Consider the following 19995-nt stretch of genomic DNA (forward strand, 5'->3'; position numbering starts at 1 on the left):
TGTTCGGGTGTTATCTCCGTAACCAATCATTTGTAAAACTGTTATTTTATGCATTTCCGTTAATCTAACCATTTTTCAGAATTGAATTGAACGAACTTTTTACTTAAATTAAAATACTGACAACTTAAATAAAACAATTTACTAATGCGTATTAAAATAACGTTGCCACGGAAATTCTTTAAAGTTTTTTAATGGTTACCATCTAAAAACCACATTGCTATGGTTTTTGTTCACTTTCTCATTATCAAAACCTAAACGGGAAATAAGTTTTGAGTATATTTTAGCGAATTTCGGTAACCACATGATTTTAATTTATTTTATCTTAATTAATCTTAATAAACTTGAAAGCGACAACATTTTTGAATGGAGAATGAAAAGACCTTTCAAACGATATATCACAAGCCTATACTTCCTATTTTAAAAATTGGGGGTTGTACCTGTCATTCTAAGGGGGTTGAAGGTAGGGGTTGCATTTTCACGTTAAAGAATATCAAGTTATAATTTAAATTTGACGTGTTTCGGGATTTTTTATAAATATGTACAGTAACCTAAATAATGAATTTATTCCATTTGGCTTTTACACACTATATATATATATATATATATATATATATATATATATATATATATATATATATATATATATATATATATATATATATATATATATATATATATATATATGTTTGTTTTGAGGTTTCCGCGGGAGCTATATGTGCTGTCACTATTTTTTCGGGTTTGACTCCGCGTTGTACAATGCTGGTTTTCTTGAAAACCATTGTTTTGGCGACGTTTCGGCAAGGTCTCACTTGCCATTCTCAAGCCTGGTGGATCTACTTCTCGTCGTTACTCGATTAGTACTGGTCGACAGTCGAATACAGATTTTAATTCATTATTTTTTGTCATGCACCTCTAAACCATAAATATGAAATAATAATCATACATTTTCATAATTTTCTAATTTTCCACATTTAGTTTTATAAGGAAATACCGAAGATAAGGAAATTCGCTTTCCTTTAGAAAAAAAAAAGCTGTTGTAATATTTATATATTTTTTAGGTGTCACATTTTTCCAAACAACCAAAGATTTGTGTAGCGAATGAAAGGCACTTGGTAATTCTCGGAATAGACTCGGACACATCTGAATTTGTTCCCATAAAAAGGCTGGATACCGCAGAACCAACAGGATGTGCCTTATTCACAGAAACTAGTTTAATAGTGGGAGCTGATAAGTTTTTCGAAATTGATCTGGGGACTTTTCAAGCCGAGGAATTCCTAGATGCTTCGGATGCTAAACTGAAACAGGCTCAAAGGTAATGCGATTTGTTTGTTGTTTGTTTAGTATATCTAGATTATTGGTTACAATACTAAAAAGACTGGGAGAGGTTTCCTACCTAACTCTAAAATATCTTTGGATTTGTAAATTAAATCAAATACTTTTGTATTTAAAAGATAATAAGATATTTGGCATTTAGTTTCTTTAATTTAAAATTTAAACGTTTGATTGTGTAAATAAATAATAATTCTTCGTAGTTTTTGTTACCAAATAAACTGAGCAAATAGGTGTCCTATTATTTTAAACCTAGATAATTATATGAATGAAACTAAAAGTAAACCATCGGTTGCGATCGTTCCAGGCATCTTCTTGTACACCACTATCTTCCATTGCACCATTTACTTCTTGTCTACACGTTCTACTTGGTCATCCTTTTTTCCTGAGGTTGGTGGGGATCCTCTGTAACATTCTGTTTGGCCATAATTGATCATTCATCCTTTGGCCATACCATTTCAGCATTTTGCATTCTATAGTTTCCCGGATGTCAATGTCTATGCCCATACACGCTTTGATTTCAGTATTCCTTACTCTCTTCTAGTGATTTGGCAACATCTACGCCAGTAATTCCTTTCCATTGGTTTTATTTTGGATGCGTCTTTTTGATTAAATTACCCAAAGCTCTGAACTATAGGTAGCAATACTTTCTATGATACTTTTGTATATCCTAATTTTTGTGTTTGAAGTAGTTGACGTACTGCTGAATTATCTTGTGACACTCAGTTTGAATTACTCAGTGACACTCAAAAGACACGTAAAGCCTTGGCCTTTGCCTTGGCCTTGGCCTTGGATAAAGTCTTTGGTTTTGGCAAGTGTGTTTTTTTTTGGCCCTTGTTTTCAATATATTTGCCCAAGTTGTTGTTTGTTCTAAAAGCTGGTGTTATTCCTTTCTTTTTTATGTGTTTGGCTATTTTTGTTGATATCTTGTCTGTATATGTAATTGAGTAGAAGGTACTGTTTTTTCTCTGGTGGTGGAATACTAATTTCAGTGCTTTCTTATGTAGTTTATGATTTTAAAATTTTATGTATGGTTTGTTCGTTGTACCCATTGTTTACTGCTATTTGCTTAATAATGTTTAATTATATCTCAAAGTTGTTTTTTAACATCGGAATTTCTATTTCATCTATCTAACATGCTATGATAGGCTGCCAATTTATGTTATGTAGGATGGGATGATGAATTGTGTATAGTCGTGTCAGTATGGGTAGGTTTATGAAATAAATGAAATAAAATCGAAAGAAATTGAAATAAAATAATTATTTACAGAAAAATAACAAACACGTTTATAACGTTACAAGTTGATGTAATATTCAGAATGAGTTACTTTTAAGTTAATTTTGAATGCACTCATATGTCACTATACAGACTCTATATGTCTTAACACTTTGTATCCACATCCAAATTTGAAAAGTAGAAATACATATTCGTTTGGTGATAAGTTTTACTAATTTTTTATGGTTGTTTATTTTGAGGCACTATATGAACTTTCATGCATTTGATTTCAGAAACCTTGGTGGTTGAAAACAAATCGGTGGCTAGTTATTAAGTTATTTATATTGTATTTAAGGCTATTTATATGGTAAGTGCCGGATGAATGAATCCTGGGACAGAAAGAGTGTCTGCGTTACGTTCGGATTTTTTCCAGTCACTCCTCACCGCCAAGGTGAACATTAAAAGTTTCGCTTCAATATAATATATTTGGGAATGAATAGTGTTCCAATTGAAATCATACAATACTGAATTTATTTCTTCTATAGGAGAGTTGTGGTTATATTGTTAAAGTTGTTCTTTTGTTACCAAAACTGAAGAGATTAAAAAATATTAAGTAGATTTTCAATATCTAATCAATTTAACATAAATTTAATTTTAATAACTTTCATTTATTTCAGTTGTTACAAGATGGGCTCCTTCCCTCTGGCTATCATTCAAGTTTGCAAAAATCCCAAAGAGTATCTACTGTGTTTCAATGAATTTTCAGTATTTGTCGACGAATATGGCAGATCCACTAGACAAAATGAACTGAAATCAGCACATTTACCTTTAGCATTTCATTTCAGCAAATCGTATTTATATGTATGTCACTTTTCAGCTGTAGGAATCTTGAAAATATCAGAAGAAACTTGCAATAATGATGAAAAACCAGACATTTTCCGAGTGGAATTGGATAAATTTAAGTATTTAGGGTCAAATAAACAGGGTATATTCATAGGTGTAAACAATGAAGTTCGGTTTATAAATGGTAGTAAATTTATTCCCTTAGATGACAGTTCTTTGGAAATTGACAATTCTGATAACAACTCTGAAGATAGATTTACTTTTAGTAGTTCGATTGTACAAAGTTTGGATGGGAATTTGAGTGATAACGAGAGTGTGGAAGATAAGCTCAAGAGGGTTAGATTTTCAGAAACTGATTTGTAACGGTATTCCAATACGACTCTGACAATTCTTCCAACGTTAGCTTAATTATATTTACTAGTTTCTTTTATCTATTTTAAAACTCCGTTTTATTTGCCAAAACATTCGATACGAATATTACAATTTATTTTATAAATTTTGATGTTGTGATTTGCTTTCACATAACTTTAGCAGACGTAAGTAATTAATAGTTCAGTGACATCTACTTTACAATTCTTTGTACGATTTGGGTTTTCTTTTAATGTTTCTTCTTTATATATTACTGTTCATAAATATTCGGGCCCAGTCAATTTTAATAACCATAAAGAAAAAAGTTGAGGACTTTTCATTGTTTGTCCATGTGATATATCATTTTTGTTGGTCTTGGTATTTGTTGTAGTTACCTCATAATACACTAAAAAATATTTATACTGCCTTTCAATTTTTATGGTCATCTCAAAATAGGTTCTTATTCACATGGATAATAATATCGATCTTATCATTCGTACCTTGTCGTTAGTTTGTAAATATATGTATAGGAATATATTTATTTCAGAGAAAGCAATAGGAATGTTGATTATTTCTTAAAAAACATTTAAAGCCATAATATTACTTATAGCCATAAATATTGACTATTATTTTTTAATAATACTTTATTCCTTTTAAAATATCGCTCCAAAATGCCATTACTTTCACGGGAATGCTGACGTCACATGTTACAAATAAATAAAAATAAAATTTATTTAAAGTAAGGAAAACTAAAAATGTTGCTTTTAACGTGGTCAACATGCCTATTGCATCTGTTTCAGAGATAATTGTTGATATCAATAATCCATGCAACAATTATTTAAATTCAAATATAGTTATTTTTGATACTTATTATTGTTCAATAAATTATACTATTAAGACTGTTACTCTAAGAATATATATACTAATAGAATACTTTTATTGGTCACATACTTACAAAATACCTACTAAAAGTGACATTTTTGTAAGTAATAATGGACATACCTAAATTCATTTTAACGGTATTTTAGAAAATAATTGTTTTATATTTCGTGTATGTACTTAATTTTTTAAGATTTCTGTATTTATCTTGCCGTATTCTTAGTTTTTGTACTGATTTTGTCATTTTTAGATGATATGTAATATTTTTTAATATTGTAGATTGATGTATTTCAAAATATATAAATAAATAGATTTTCACATTAAATTTTGTATTTATATTCCATCACAAATATGCAAATAGATATTAGCTAAGAATACTACATATTTCCCATTTTCTGGTCAATTCGATGTCGATGCTCCTCATTTAATTTGAGGTTGACATTGCGTACTTTTGCTGGGTTATCAAGATCTTGGAGAATTGCATAGGCATAATATAAATAGTTTGGCAGATGCAATCCAGTCCCGTTTCCCCATTGCGACATCCCCATGACCTTCCCATTGGTCATTTAGGTCAGGTGGTCAATAAACCCGGTCCATTAGAAAGAGATGCAATTACTGGTTTGCGTCAGTTTTCTCTGTCGCACTGGGGAAACGGGCTGGTATTGCAACAGTCATTCGTTTTGTATTATGTCTATGAAAAATTGTGACATGATAAAAAAATAAGGTTATTATTGAGTATTTCAAATTCATCTGTTCAGAGGAACATGTTGAAAACTGCAAGGAGAAAAAATAATGCTTTGTAATGAAGAATTTGTGTTGCTAAAATTAAATACAGAACAACCAATAAATTGCTGTAGGGATAGGGTAGTACCAATGAGGTCATGAACATTATAAGAAATTATAATAAAACCGAGAGAAATGTAAACCACATTGGTTTTTTTTTAATAAAACCATATTTCTAAACATCATTTGCCCCTCTCACAGGAGTTACTTATCAGTAGCCCTATATTAAGGCTGTTTTATCAGTGCACCAAAACCTAGGGACAGTGTTTTCTCTGTTATTTACCGACAAAATGTCTCGAAATTTGGACACGTTATTTGAAATTATGTTGCCTTTAAACTGATGGTTTTACTTTTTTTATTTTTTTGAAACTTCTGTTGAAAAATTGGAATATACTGTTTAACGTTCTATTATAACCAAACTTTTTACGCCCATCACTCGAAAGAGTTTTTTTTTCTGTAATCGTTGATTTTTGTTTCACCTTTCTGTGTCCAGTAATAATCGAGAAAAGCGTGTTACAACTTTAAAGAAAATTGCTAAAAAATACTGAAATCTAGTGAAACGTGTTACTCATCATTGGCGCTTAGTTTCATCGTTATCGCCTTCGTGACGTCAAATCTCATGAACGTACGGTCAGTTAGTTCGTGTTAAAACTAATTTGAATGGAGAATAATGTATTTGTTTTCATTAAACTACCCGTCGGCCGGCGGCACTGAGTAAAGATGGTCTCGCGTAAGCAGTGTAGAAAAGTAAGTGATACGCCCATTTCAAATCGCAGTATGCTTGGACTGCTAAAACAGCCTTAATAAAGAAACAAGTTCCAAACAACGACTATTGAATTACAATAAATAATTGCTTGTTCCACAGAGTTCTATTAAATAATTTAGAGGTCAAACTACGTATGTTCTTATTAAGACAGAATTGAAGCCGGCTAGAGGGCGCTATTATTTTTCGGGGGGAAAAATAAGGAGCAAGAATTTGAAAATTAAACTTCTTTGAATATAAGACAATTTTGAAAGATTTCGCTTATGTTAGCTTTGTTTGTGATATTTGTCATGGAATAATGAAGTTTGGTACTTGTTTCATCAATTGAACGTGTAAACAAGCAAAACGATTGTTTTATGCCAAAACAATTACAAAAAAGATACCTATCCCGCGAATTTAATATTACACTTAGGTCTGAGAATGAGAAGGTTGAATGCCTTTTAGGAACGTTTCTTCTCTATATTCTCCTACGAATGAAATAGACATTTTGATTTAATTAATTACTGCATATATACTTATGTGCATATGTAATTACATTAACAAGCAATGACTAGTATATTTATTATTTCATTTTTCATATAGCCTAAGATCCCACTGCAGGATCACTACGTTCATAACATAGTTAATCAAACTCACATTTTTACACACATTTAAAATTAGGAAAACACATTGATAATAGGCTGCCAGTCAAAAAGTGGCCGCAAATATTTTTAATTTAATTAATTTTTGACAAAAATTTTATTTCCTTCATTTATTTTTTAAATAAATTACGCTGCTCATGACGCATGTTTTTATATCATATGATATGTTTTCCTGAGGAAAAATGGTCGAAAATTAGGGTTGCTAGCTATTAAAACCGCGAGATGTCGAAGATAAAATAAAAAACAGCTAGCGCGAGTTATAGTTCAATGACCGCTAGAATTCAGTATATTCGATCACGAGAATTCAATAAGAAGTTACCGCCTATCAGCACTGTACATTCTGAAATCTTGCAACATCCATTGCGCCATACTAGAATAGCAAATTCAGTAGGTATATTTATTATAAATAAAGGATTCTAAAACCACCTTTTTTCAATCTAAAGATAATATTTTAAATTGTATAAAATCTTTGCGCTTTTGGGTATGGAATCATACATACCCATTAACTCGGCCCACGGAGCACAGAGTCATCTTCTCTGTCGCTCACGTGGGTAACTCCAACCTGGCGCGTCCAAGCCGCGGGGGTGGGCATCTATCACTTCAGTAGGCCGGAGTGAATAGATGGCTAAGTTCAGGTTGGGACCCAGTTCTGTGGGGTATAACACGGACCCCTGCCTAGGGATACAGGTGAAGACCACAACGGTAGGCACGGCGGAGAAGAAGATCTTCGGTACGGCGTGGATGGCGGATGGCGAAGTGGCATCCCTTGATTTTAGGGATTGTATAAAATCAATACTCTATTCTAAGACCACAACGGCGATGAAGGTGGATGAGAACAAAATCGAAACGGCGAAGTCGGCGGAAGTGGTAGGAATAAAACACAAGAAGGGAAGATCGATCTCTAAAGTCCCGAAAGACAGTCGATCTAGAGGAAGGAAACCTTGAGGAAAAATTACCTGGTCCTCCAGGTTGGGGGTTTAGGCGTCAGGCCAGTTCCCTGTCACTTGTAAAAACTGGAAATTACTAAAAAGCCTAATGCTTGCCTCGGAATTTCGGACGGATTATATGGAAAAAGACACAAGCTACGGAAACGGATATTGAATATTGGTACATGGAATGTCCAGGGAATAAGAGTAAAAATGGAAGAAGTTATTCATGAACTGAAAAACGCCAACATGGATATAGTAGTCTTGACGGAGACTAAGAAAAAAGGAACTGGCACAGAAACTGTAAATAACTATACACACATATTCAGTGGCATCCCAAAACACCAAAGAGCAAAGAGAGGAGTCTCTGTAATGATACACAAAAAATTCAAACACAAAATAACTGATTTCGAGACAATCGACGAAAACATCATACGTGTTAATATCAACATAAATCAAACTCCAGTGACAATTCTTGGAGTCTACGCCATCTCAGATGACGAATCAATTGCTGCTAAGGACGAGTTTTTCGAAAAATTGAACGACATAATCACCAACATAGGAAAGTCACGAGAACTGATAATACTGGGAGATCTGAATAGCCGGGTGGGTCAAAGAATAAACAGTGAGGTGATCGGTCCCTACGGTGAAATAAACCTGAATGACAATGGAGAAAGGCTGATCCAAGTGTGTCAGAGTCATACTCTGAGAATAATGAACGGCTTCTATAAACACAAGGATATTCACAAATACACATGGGTACAACATACAAGGAATCTAAAATCGATCATTGACTATGTAATAGTCAAACAAAGCACTACCTTAAAAGTGAATGATGTAAGAGTACTTAGAGGACCGACGTGTGGTTCCGACCACTATATAGTTAGGACAAAAATGGTATTTCCTTTTAAATCTAACAAGGACAATAACGTTAATGAGGAACCTCAACAAACAGAAGTAATAACGAACAAACGATATAACTTAAACAGCCTTATCAACGAAAGCACAAGAAACCTATACCAGCACAGATTAGACGAAAAGTTGCTACATAATATAGAAGACCAGTCAGTAGAACAAATTTACGAAAACATAACAAGTAGCATCAAAGAAGCAGCAGAGGAGGCCATTGGACTAAAAACTAATTCCGCTAGTAAAAAACTTTGGTGGAATCAAGAAATTGAAGAACTAGTACTTCGGAAGAAAAAAGCATACCACAAATGGCTAAATACAAAACAGGAGTTGGATAGAGAAGAATACAAAGATATTAAAAAAAGAACACGACAACTAGTAAACACAGCTAAACGAGAAATGTGGGACAAAAAATGCAAAGAGATAGACACATATATGGGAGGTAGAAAATGCTCAGAGACGTGGAAATTCCTGACAAAAGTTAAATCAAATGAAAAAAGAGAAACAAACATACAATTAATAACAACAGAGAACTGGATCCGACATTACGAAAATCTATTAACAGAAAACAGAGAGGAATATAGAGAAATGTCTCCAACTGAAATACACATACAGGGAGAAACGATAAACATCGATGAGAGGACTGTCATAAAAACGATACAACTACTAAAAAATGGTCGAGCTGCAGGTCCGGAGGGAATTCCAGCAGAACTAATCAAATGCGGTACTAACAAACTGTTTGAACGATTAACCTGGTGTATAAACCAATATCTAAACGGTGCACCAGTCCCGCATGAGTGGAAAGTATCCTTCATATCATCTATACATAAGAAGGGAAGTAAACTGGACTGCTCAAACTATCGAGGTATATCAGTAACCAGTACCTTAAGTCGCCTATATGGAAGGATACTTCGAGACATTATCGAACAAGAATATAAAGAACAAGAAGAAGAGGAACAATCTGGCTTTAGAGCGGGAAGGAGCTGCACCGATAATGTGTTTGTTTTGAAACAAATAATAGAAAAAAGATCAAGTACCAATCAAGAAACCCACCTTATGTTTATAGACCTTCAGAAGGCCTATGATACTGTACCCGCTAAAAAGCTATGGAAAGTTTTGCAGGAAACAAACATTAACCACACAGTAATTAACGCCCTTAAACAGCTTTATGAAGGATCAACGTCGGGAATAAAAATTGGAAATAGACTTTCAAAAAAATTTCCTGTAAACAAGGGACTCCGACAGGGGTGTTGCATATCCCCCACATTGTTTAAAATCTACGTGGCGAAAGCACTGTATCAGTGGAAAAGAAAGTGTAGAGGAATGGGCATTGATCTGGGAGAAACTTGCCTATATACCCTACAGTTTGCAGACGATCAAGTCCTTATAGCCAACGATAAAGAAGACCTGACATATATGGCCAGAAAACTACAGGAAGAATACAAGAAGTGGGGTTTAGAACTCAATACACAAAAAACAAAATATCTCCCAATAGGCGCAGAACTATCCAACATTCAGATGGACACAACCGAAATTGCATTCTGCACTGAATATACCTACCTAGGAATTGATTTCGACACCACAGGCACAGACAATAGGGAAATTAGAAAACGAATAACCCAGGCCCGTAGAACAATTGGATGCCTTAACGGAGTTCTTTGGAGCTCAGAAATTGGTAAAAGACGAAAATACAATATTTATGAATCTCTCATAAAAACCAGCTTAACCTATGGTACAGAGACATGGAGACTAACAGAAAGCAATAAAAGAAAACTCGAAGCAACAGAAATGGATGTATTTAGACGATCACTTCGAATATCTAGAGCAGACAGAATTAGAAACGATGAAATAAGAAATAGGATGGGGGTAGATGGATCACTGGCAACAGACATAGAAAGGAAACAACTTATATGGTATGGCCATGTTCAAAGAATGCCAGAAACAAGACTACCGAAAATCGCCATGAAATGGATACCACCAAATCGTAAGAAACGAGGAAGACCAAAAAGAACATGGAAGGAGGGAATAACAAAGGCAATGAGCTCCCGAGACTTGACCGAAGAACAATGGAATGATAGAAATTCGTGGAAATTAGGAATCGGACAACGACGCAAGACGTTTTGAAACCGATATATATATATATATATATAAAATCTTTGCTATTGTAAATAAAAGTTTATTTTGAGTGTTTGTACTTTTTAAAAGTGTTTTTAAAACTTCTACTTCTACTTCTAAAAGTAGAAGAGTCTTTAAAGATCCTCGTCACTTTTAAGCCTTTATCCACTATTCCAAGAACCAGCCCTAAGGAAACCGCCTGCAGAGACTTCGCCCGAGGGAATTAGTTAAAAGTCTTCAAGATCGAAGGATTCAAGGAATGCACATCATCTTTATCTTTTAAGCGAACTTTATTACTTAGAATTAAGAAGGTATATATTTATTAAAAAATATTTTATTTCAGACTTCTCTTTCAGAGTCTTTAGCTGACTTAGAGTTGGATTTAGAAGTTAATTTAAACAAAAAACTAAATAACTGCGAAGAGATAGATTTAATAGAAGTATTAAATAATTTAAGAGTATCACCTATAAATATAGATAATTTTGAAAATAATTTAAGAGAATCACCTAGGCAAAGTGTGTGGAACATACTAACAAATTAATTAAACAGCGGTTTATTCGAGAGAAAAATATGTGTAATATGAATATCAAACCTGTAATAATTAACATTGGAGATAACAGTTCAGATTTTGAAGGTGATGAAAATGAAATAATGAGAAACGAAAAACATACGATTAAAATCATACAATATTTGAGCTAAATAATTTTTCATTCTTAAAATAATTTGACTGTTACCTCATACATCAACATCCTGTAAATATTATTGTACATGTAATTATATTTTTTTATAAAACTAACATTTTACATTCTATTTATTTTTAATGTCAAATTTTGTAATATAACCCGTGATTGGAGCAGTAGCCACATTCTGTCACTTGCTGTTGCGAGGATTGAATTTCGGACTCTTTGATATGCTTTAAATGATGACGCACGGCTAAAGAACCATCGACTCAACTGTATGTGTTGTAATTTATTTTTCTTGTGGCTGGCTTGATTTGTTGCGAGTAAGATGTGTTAGCGTGCTAATACATCTAAAATCGAAATTACTATCGCGAGATCAATTCAGTACAATAAGATAAGAAACCAGTTTAATGTTAATAGTGATAACAATAAGTGTACGAACTAATTATTAAAATAAAAAATAATCTCAAGAAAGTAAGAAATAAAGCGACTACTTCTTTAACAAATCAAATGCATGAAAGATTGAATGTGCACCAGGCCTATAAACTCTCAACAGGATGGTTCATAAGACTGCATACTCTAAGGGAATAAAATAGATGTCCTGACAACAACCAATAGATACTTTTGTTTTCAGAATATAAAGTACTATTTACTGAACTAATAAATCAAAAGGGAGTACGTGATTATACAATTACTAGAAAGACAATCCCAAGATTAGTAACAACATAAAAACTTAAACATGTTTGCTAAGCACATTAATGAACAACAAAATATACATTACCTACTTAAAATTTCAGACGAAATTGACAAAGCCGTTTAGCATTTAACTGATATAATTTAAGAAGCAGCCTGGAAATCTATGCTATAATCTGAATAATACTGTAAAAAAACACAATGCCACTAAGATTCCAAAGTTTAATCATCAACAAAAGAAGAGCAAGAAAGCAATAGCAAAGAAATATAAATCCAATTAATAAAAATTTTTACAACAGACTAACTGGAGCACTTAAAACAGAACTACAGAAAACTCAAAACATTTGAAATGTGTAGAACTAACTTAAATAATTATAACTATTTATTTTGAAAGGCTATTAAAAAATGTGTAACGAATATTTAGAAATGGCTTGGAGAAAAAAATTTAACATTTATTACTGTCTCACCACAAACAGTTACAAATATAAATGGTACAAAAATACTATATTAATAGTCACAAAAAAAATACAATAACAAAGAGACAAATTTACTATGTCCTATCCGTTTACAAACTCTTAGAAGTTGGAGATACTACAAAACTTACTCTTATTACTGGGCTATAATTTATAACAGAAATTAATTATTACAAATAAAAAATTATCTTTACAAACTCTTATGAACGCAATTATTAATAAAAATGTTTATTCTTATTTTTCCTTTAAAATTGAAACACAAAAGTTACCTTGATTTCACTAAAATTTTTGGGGGTGGAAACTAGACTTCACTGGAATTTCTGGGGGTAGAACTGGGTTTACACTTTTTGCCACACAAACAAATTCATCTCCATACTATGAACAGTATTTTGAAACGGTTTCTTAGGTCATACAAATTGAAATTGGGGCACTGGAACACAAACTTTAGACTGGGCTTCTTAAAAAACAGGAAAATGGAACGTGTGGATATCTTTCAAAACCTCACTTTAACTGTGGTTGTCACAATACACTACATATTTTCCATGAAAAGGAACGAAAAACAAGAAAACATTACAAATTTGACGTAAAATTTGGACAAACGCTGAAGCAAATTGCCCCTAACAGCGACCTCAGCGAGAGTGTCGCCATTATTTTTCCGGCAAAGATGTTTATTTGAAAGGCAATATAGAGCGACTAAAAATGTGTTTATATCAACTCGGCGACGCAAATAGGAATTGAAAGAATTTTCTTCGCTGTTTTAATACATATACGAGGGGATTTCAATACATACCAACGAATTAAAAATGCTACAAATGTAGAAGGATGATTTTACACACACAACCTATAAAAAGACATGAGGGAACATAGTCATAAATTGATCAAGAATAAGCTGTCGCTTTCGCTGAACATCTACAAGCTGTTATTACTCTCCACTATAATCGATGGCCTACTTATAAATCCGTTCTCTCGCCTCGAAGTTAGAAATAGCATAACTAATTACCCCAGTCACAAAACTTTTGGGTTCAAATTAATCACGACAGAAATCTGTCGTACATATTCAACAGTATTTTGAGAACTACATAATTTGTCATGACATGGAAATTTGGACAAATAGTAATAATTTTGTACCTGGTACACATCCAAATGATATAAGATCATACAGATCAATAACTGTATTATCACCCATGTTAAAATTATTTAAACGATTGTTACGCAGATTATTGATAAAACTGCAACTAGATCAAATCGTAGCTCAAAACCAACTTGGTTTTCGGTCTAGTCATTTAAGTACTCAACAAAGATATATATTACGAATGAAATAAACATAAGCCACATGCACAAGAAAATCAGCTCCGCTCAATACCTTGATGTCGCCTACCCAGGACTTCTGTTTAAGATTAAGCAACTCCCGACAAAGTACTACCTAATCCTTTAATCGTATCTTTGAGGGCATTATTTCTAAATCAAAGTAAATTCAGAAACATCCACATGTTATCTAATAGCCCATGTTCCGTAAGGACGAGTTTCGGGGTCGCTCATGTACCTGATAATTACCCAAGATATAACAATTTACAGATAAATAGCAGAATTAATAAATGGTACTGCTATAATAGCTGTAACTGTACAATGGCCCAAATGACTGGACTGATAACTGGAGAATTAAAGTTGATTAGCGGAAATCAGGTCACATAATATTTACTAAAAAAATACGCTAACTGTTCAGACAATAATACTTAGCCTACGTAAATCTACGGAGTTCAAGGCAAATATAACGCGAAACTATCAAATACAAAAATTATTTACCGACTACAATCCAAAATTATTACAATGATATTTAATGTCCCCTGTCAGCAAGAAAATCATGTATATATTTTTAATATGTGGAATCCGTGGTTTATTATTAATAAAGTACACACAGCTAATAAAGATAACAACACTGTAAGAATTTTGTTCATACAGGGAGTCCCATTAAGAATAACAACATTTATTAGTTTTACTTAAACAGTGGCATACAAAATCGGTAAGCAACCCCCTTTCCTTCTAAATGTTACGCCACTGACGGCACACTGATGCTGACTACAGTTTTTAATTTTGGCATATTTTTTACGTAAATCACGTTTTCTGATAGCAACGACTAACATTGAAGATTTTCGAGATATTCTTACTCAAAATTGGATACCTTTCATGTTAATTTACTCTCAAATTATGAAATTTTTCTAACGTTTTTCTACAGTTTTATTAAAAACATATTAATTATGATGAGATCGTAGAAATGTATTATTCCGTTAGCTCTACTCTAATCGCATAGGCACAATGCACATTATTTCAATCAACAATCTTCTTTTTTAAGTTCCGTCTTCCAATCGAATCGGTTGCATATCATCATAACTATCTTTACTCTATCTAATGCTGCTCTGAAGAGTTCTAAACCAGTCCCTTAAATTTTTCAACCATGACACTCCTTCCTATACTCCTTCCACCTATTTCCTTGTATTATCAATCTTAGCATTTCATATCGCTGACCCCTCATTACGTGTCACAGATATTGTAACTTCCTTATTTTTATTGTATTTATTATTTCGTATTCTTTGCCGATTTCTCGCAATACTTCCGTGTTCGTTTTCTTCTGTGTCCATGCTATTCTAAGCATCCTTCTGTAACACCACATTTCAAATGACTGTAGCTTTTTTAGTTTTGTGGTCTTGCTTCAGTATCCAGCTTTTAAGTCCTTATTGTAGTATCGAAAACACGTAACAATTCTCAGAGTGTAACACTCTCAGAGCTCTTACTCTCAGTTCGAATCTAAGGCCTTTATTGCAGAGAATTTTTTTCATTTTTACAAGCGCATTTCTTTTTATTTCTATCCTCGCCCTTATTTCTGTTGTTTGGTAATTTTTTTTTTAAATACAGGTTCCCAGGTATTTGTATATTTCACCCCCCTCTATCGCTACTTGTCCCAAATGTATTTTTGTTTGTATATTTGTTTTCTTTATTATTATCATGTATTTAGTCTTTTTATATTTTATAATTACTAACTTGAAGTAAAACCACCAATTGTAAAAAAAACAAATTTATTATTTATTTAAACATTGGACGAGTTTCGACATCTCTGTCGTCCTCAGGTATAAATTTAGAAGAATGAAGGTAAATTGAGTATAATTAAGAAATTGTCTAGGTTATCAGCGCCATAGGAGATAATTATTAAAAAGGACTCCAAAAATCCAATTGTTCTCTTCTGGGGACCAATTTTTTTATTAATTTTCTTTTCAGTCCTTTTTTTTCACAGTAACTGTTTGTCTTGTTTAGTAGTAGTTGGAGTTGTTTAGCAGAGCTTGCCATAATAACGGTGTCATCTGCATATCTTATGTTGTTAATAGTTCTTCCGTTAATTATTATTCTTTAAGGTAGTAATGCTTTTTCAAAAATGGCTGTACTGTATACATTAAATAGTAATGGAGACATAATACATCCCTGTCTAGCTCCTCTTCTGATTTAATTTTCGAACTAGATTCGTTATCTATTATAATTTGTGCTCTTTGTCGCAAACATAACTATCTCTCTCCGTCCCTGCACAGTCAACATGGCACCATAAGTCCCTGCTAGTTCAACTTTACTTTTCTTCGAAGTTTGTGCGGTAGTTGATTAAGGGAAAACCTTATTTTATTGATTTGACATTTTTTACCTTTATTAGCAATAAAGGAGACCACATAGGAGCATACGGTCTAGGTACCAGGAATAATAGAGGAGATAGACTTGTACAATTCTGCGTAGAAAACAATTTTTTAATAGCCAATACCTTCTTCAAACAACATCCTAGAAGGCTATACACATGAAAATCACCTGCAGACAGAAAAGACAGAATTGTTAGAAATCAAATTGACTTCATTTTGCTCAATAACACCTTTAAGAAGTACATACAATCTACGAAAACATACACTGGAGTTGATATACATAGCGATCACAATCCAGTTATAATGGATTTTAGATTAAAAAGATTTCTCAAATTCAAAAAGAAAACAGTGACAAGAAAAATAGACATCTCACAACTGAAGAACCCTTAACAGAAAAAAGAAATAAGTATCAAGCTTGAGAAAGAAATAAAAACGATCGAAAACTTGGTACAGACAGGCGTTGAAGTAACATGGACTGCTCTAAAAACAAAAATAACAAAGATACAAGAAGAAGACATCGGGTTCATAAAACACAACAAAAAACAAGAATGGATAACGCAAGAGATCATGGACCTCATGGACGTAAGACGAAAACATAAAACACGCCCAGTAGAATACAAGCGAATTAACAAAATCATCAGAAAAAAGTGCAGGGAGGCGAAAGAAAACTGGATGTCAACAAAATGCCTAGAAATAGACCAACTTCAGGAAAAATACGACACCTTCATAAAAAAGTTAAAGAAATTACAGGTAGACACAAAAAGAGACAAGCAGCAATATTAAAAAATGATAATCAATGAAATAATTATGGGTACAGAAGACAAACTAGAAAGATTGAAAGAATACATACAAACTCTTTTTGGCGACGGTAGACCTTGTTCTCCACCATCCACAGATAATCGAATAAATGAAAAAGGTCCAGAAAGAACCAAAGAAGAAGTGATTCACGCAGTAAAATCTCAGAAAGATGGAAACACCACCGGTCCAGACAATATCAATGTCGAAATACTAAAACTAATTGCAGATAACGAAAGTAAAAGCCTAGACTTAATAAAAGCACTCACTATTCAATAAGATATATGACACAGGTAAAATACCAACAGACTGGCTAAAATCAACATTCGTAGCATTACCAAAAAAATCGAATTCCTCACAATGCGATGATTATCGAATATTAAGCTTGATGTCTCATGCCCTTAAAACTTTTTTCAGAATTATCCATCTACGAATTTACAAGAAGTGCGAGTTCCAGATGAGTGACACTTAATTCGGATTTCGAAACGGATTGGGAACACGAGAGGCTCTTTTTGCTTTAAATGTGTTAAAGCAAAGATGCAGAGACATGAATGTAGATGTATATGCATGTTTTATTGACTATCGAAAAGCATTTGACTGCGTTAACCATCAAAAGATGATCGAAATTGTGAGAACAACTGGAGTTGACGAACAAGACTTGCGAATTATCTCAGAACTATACTGGTACCAAACGGCAACAATTGAAATAGAGCACACAACATCCAAAGATATACAAATTCGACGAGGAATGAGACAGGGTTGCGTCTTATCACCGCTAAAGACCTGAGGAGATGGTTCGACCGCTCATCCGCGGAAATCTTTCGGAAATGGCAATTGTAGTTTCCAAAACTACAATTGCCATTTGGATCGCCAACCTTCGAAAGAAGACGGCGCCATGAAAAAAAGATTAGCAATGCTTTGCGATATAATTCATCTTTATAAGGGGATGAGGTAATTACAGCTGCTTCCGAAATTTTCTCTGTTAGTGGTTTTCTTTTTCGAAATCGGGATTGGCGAAATGTCATAAGCCATCAAAAATTTTCTTTGCATTCCAGTATATGGTACTGGTTAAATATTTAGAATTGGTGGTCCTATATTTAATTGGATCTTTTACTTAGAATTAAAGTAGCCAAATTATTCCCGGCAGCAGTCTTATATCCCGGCAACCCTTCATCAAGGGTAAAGTTTTTATTTTCTTTTTCTATTTCGTAAGCAAGAAAATACGCTTGCAAAAAGATTTTTCTGTCGAGAGGAAAAATTCCCATAGCACGAAATTCATTCACTGCAATTTCCCCAGTCTGTAATTTTAGATAGGCCTTTCCAAAGAGTTCAACAATTTCATATTGCAACAACGGTCTATTATTATGGCGGGTCCATTGTAAAATCTGCTTACTATATAACACCCCCGTAAACGTTTTGTCAAGGAGCTGCAATTTGTATGTTGAGTGCAGCGGCAATGAGACTACCACCACATGATTTCCTCTCGCTAAATTAATAACCTCTAAATTGCTGGTATGGCTATAATGCCAATCTAAAACTAAAAGAACAGATAAAAATTTAGATGGTTTTTGCTCCCTTTGCACTCATGCAGGTTATCAAGATAATTAAAGAGCCTCTCTCCATTGAAGTTAAGGAAGCAATTTGTGTCTTTCCTTTATCTTTCCTTTACGTCCGATGATGTCGGCTACTTTGTTTTGTACGGCAGTTAGACCTTTCTCATTCACATTAAATACACGGTTAGCAGCAGAATTAAACTCTTCATACGCTTTCTCTAAAGTAAATAATTTTTCAACATTCTGTTTATTAAACCCTTTGGACCGAGCAAAAGAGGTCCCAGTTGCTTTTCTTATTGACAAAGTAGGTATTTATATGTCTTTGTAAAAATAAATCTAACCAGCTTCTTCCTGTCTCTTTTGTTTTTCCAAAAGGATACCTTATGCCGATTTATTTTGCCAATTGAAATACCGCACGCTTAATGTCTTTACGGGTTAAGCCGTAAAGCTTTTCTTTTATTTCAAGAATATATTTACCTATTGTCTCTTCTAATTTTTTTTGTCAGGATTGCACTTCGCCCCAATTTTATTTGAACAACCTGCTCTAAGTTCATGTGCCCCATTTTGGCTAGTCTCTTCACCATAGTCCTTGGAACACCAAAAGTCTTAGCTGCCTTTAAAGTACCCATTCTGTTTCTTTAACTGCTTGAATAGCTTTTTCATGTAATCTGTATTCCACGTCGTTCGTCTCTTGGGGCACAATTTAGAAGTTATTTTCACGTGGCAAATATTTATAACAAAATTTAAAAATAGTAAAATAATTTCGATAGTTACGAATCAGGTTTAATATCAATATTTACTAAGTTAGAGCTGAAAATCACCAAATAGCGACATGTCGCTATTTGTGTCCATACGAAGCCATTTTAGAGTTGTTTCCCAAGACAGGAAAGATTTATTTTCACGTTCAGAGTGTCTGTGCATAGCCGTCTCTGATGATCCCTATTAGGGTGAAATACGTATAAGCGGGTATACAGACGCACTATACGTGAAATCAAATCTTAACTGTCTTCCTTTTATTCTGGTATACTCTTTATGAGTACTAGAAACCATTTCGCTAAGGATTTTTGCTTAGTGGAGGAGATATGTTGTGGAATGCAATTTTAGATTCCCCATGTCTCTAATAACATCTTTATCAACGTGTGTTTTGCCTTGCCATTCTTAGAAGGCACATATTAAAGCATAAATATGAGTTTGGTTTCGAAAATTTAGTTTACGAATCGAATCAATTATTGAAGTCGATCGGATTGAAGTCGATCGGATAGCCAAGCGGGCTGGGCGGCTGGCTTCTCCTTCGCTTCAATGCGAGAGATGTCAGTTCAATCCCCAGCTCGGTGAACAGAAAACAAAAAGGCTAACGCAGCAGTTTAAAATTCTAAAT

The 19995-nt window shown here is 33.4% G+C and overlaps 1 protein-coding gene across 1 annotated transcript in view; it reads left to right on the forward strand.

Moving 5' to 3' along the window:
- The window catches only part of sti (citron rho-interacting kinase sticky), a 97483-nt gene extending 92557 nt beyond the window's left edge, over positions 1-4926 (forward strand). Inside the window, 2 exon segments of the mRNA XM_072532016.1 lie at positions 1059-1312; positions 3223-4926. Of these exon segments, the coding sequence (XP_072388117.1) occupies positions 1059-1312; positions 3223-3751 (783 nt within the window). The 3' untranslated portion in view covers positions 3752-4926.
- Positions 4927-19995: the final 15069 nt, after the last annotated feature.

Source organism: Diabrotica undecimpunctata, chromosome 5 (genome assembly GCF_040954645.1).
Source record: "Diabrotica undecimpunctata isolate CICGRU chromosome 5, icDiaUnde3, whole genome shotgun sequence".
Lineage (NCBI taxonomy): Eukaryota > Metazoa > Arthropoda > Insecta > Coleoptera > Chrysomelidae > Diabrotica > Diabrotica undecimpunctata.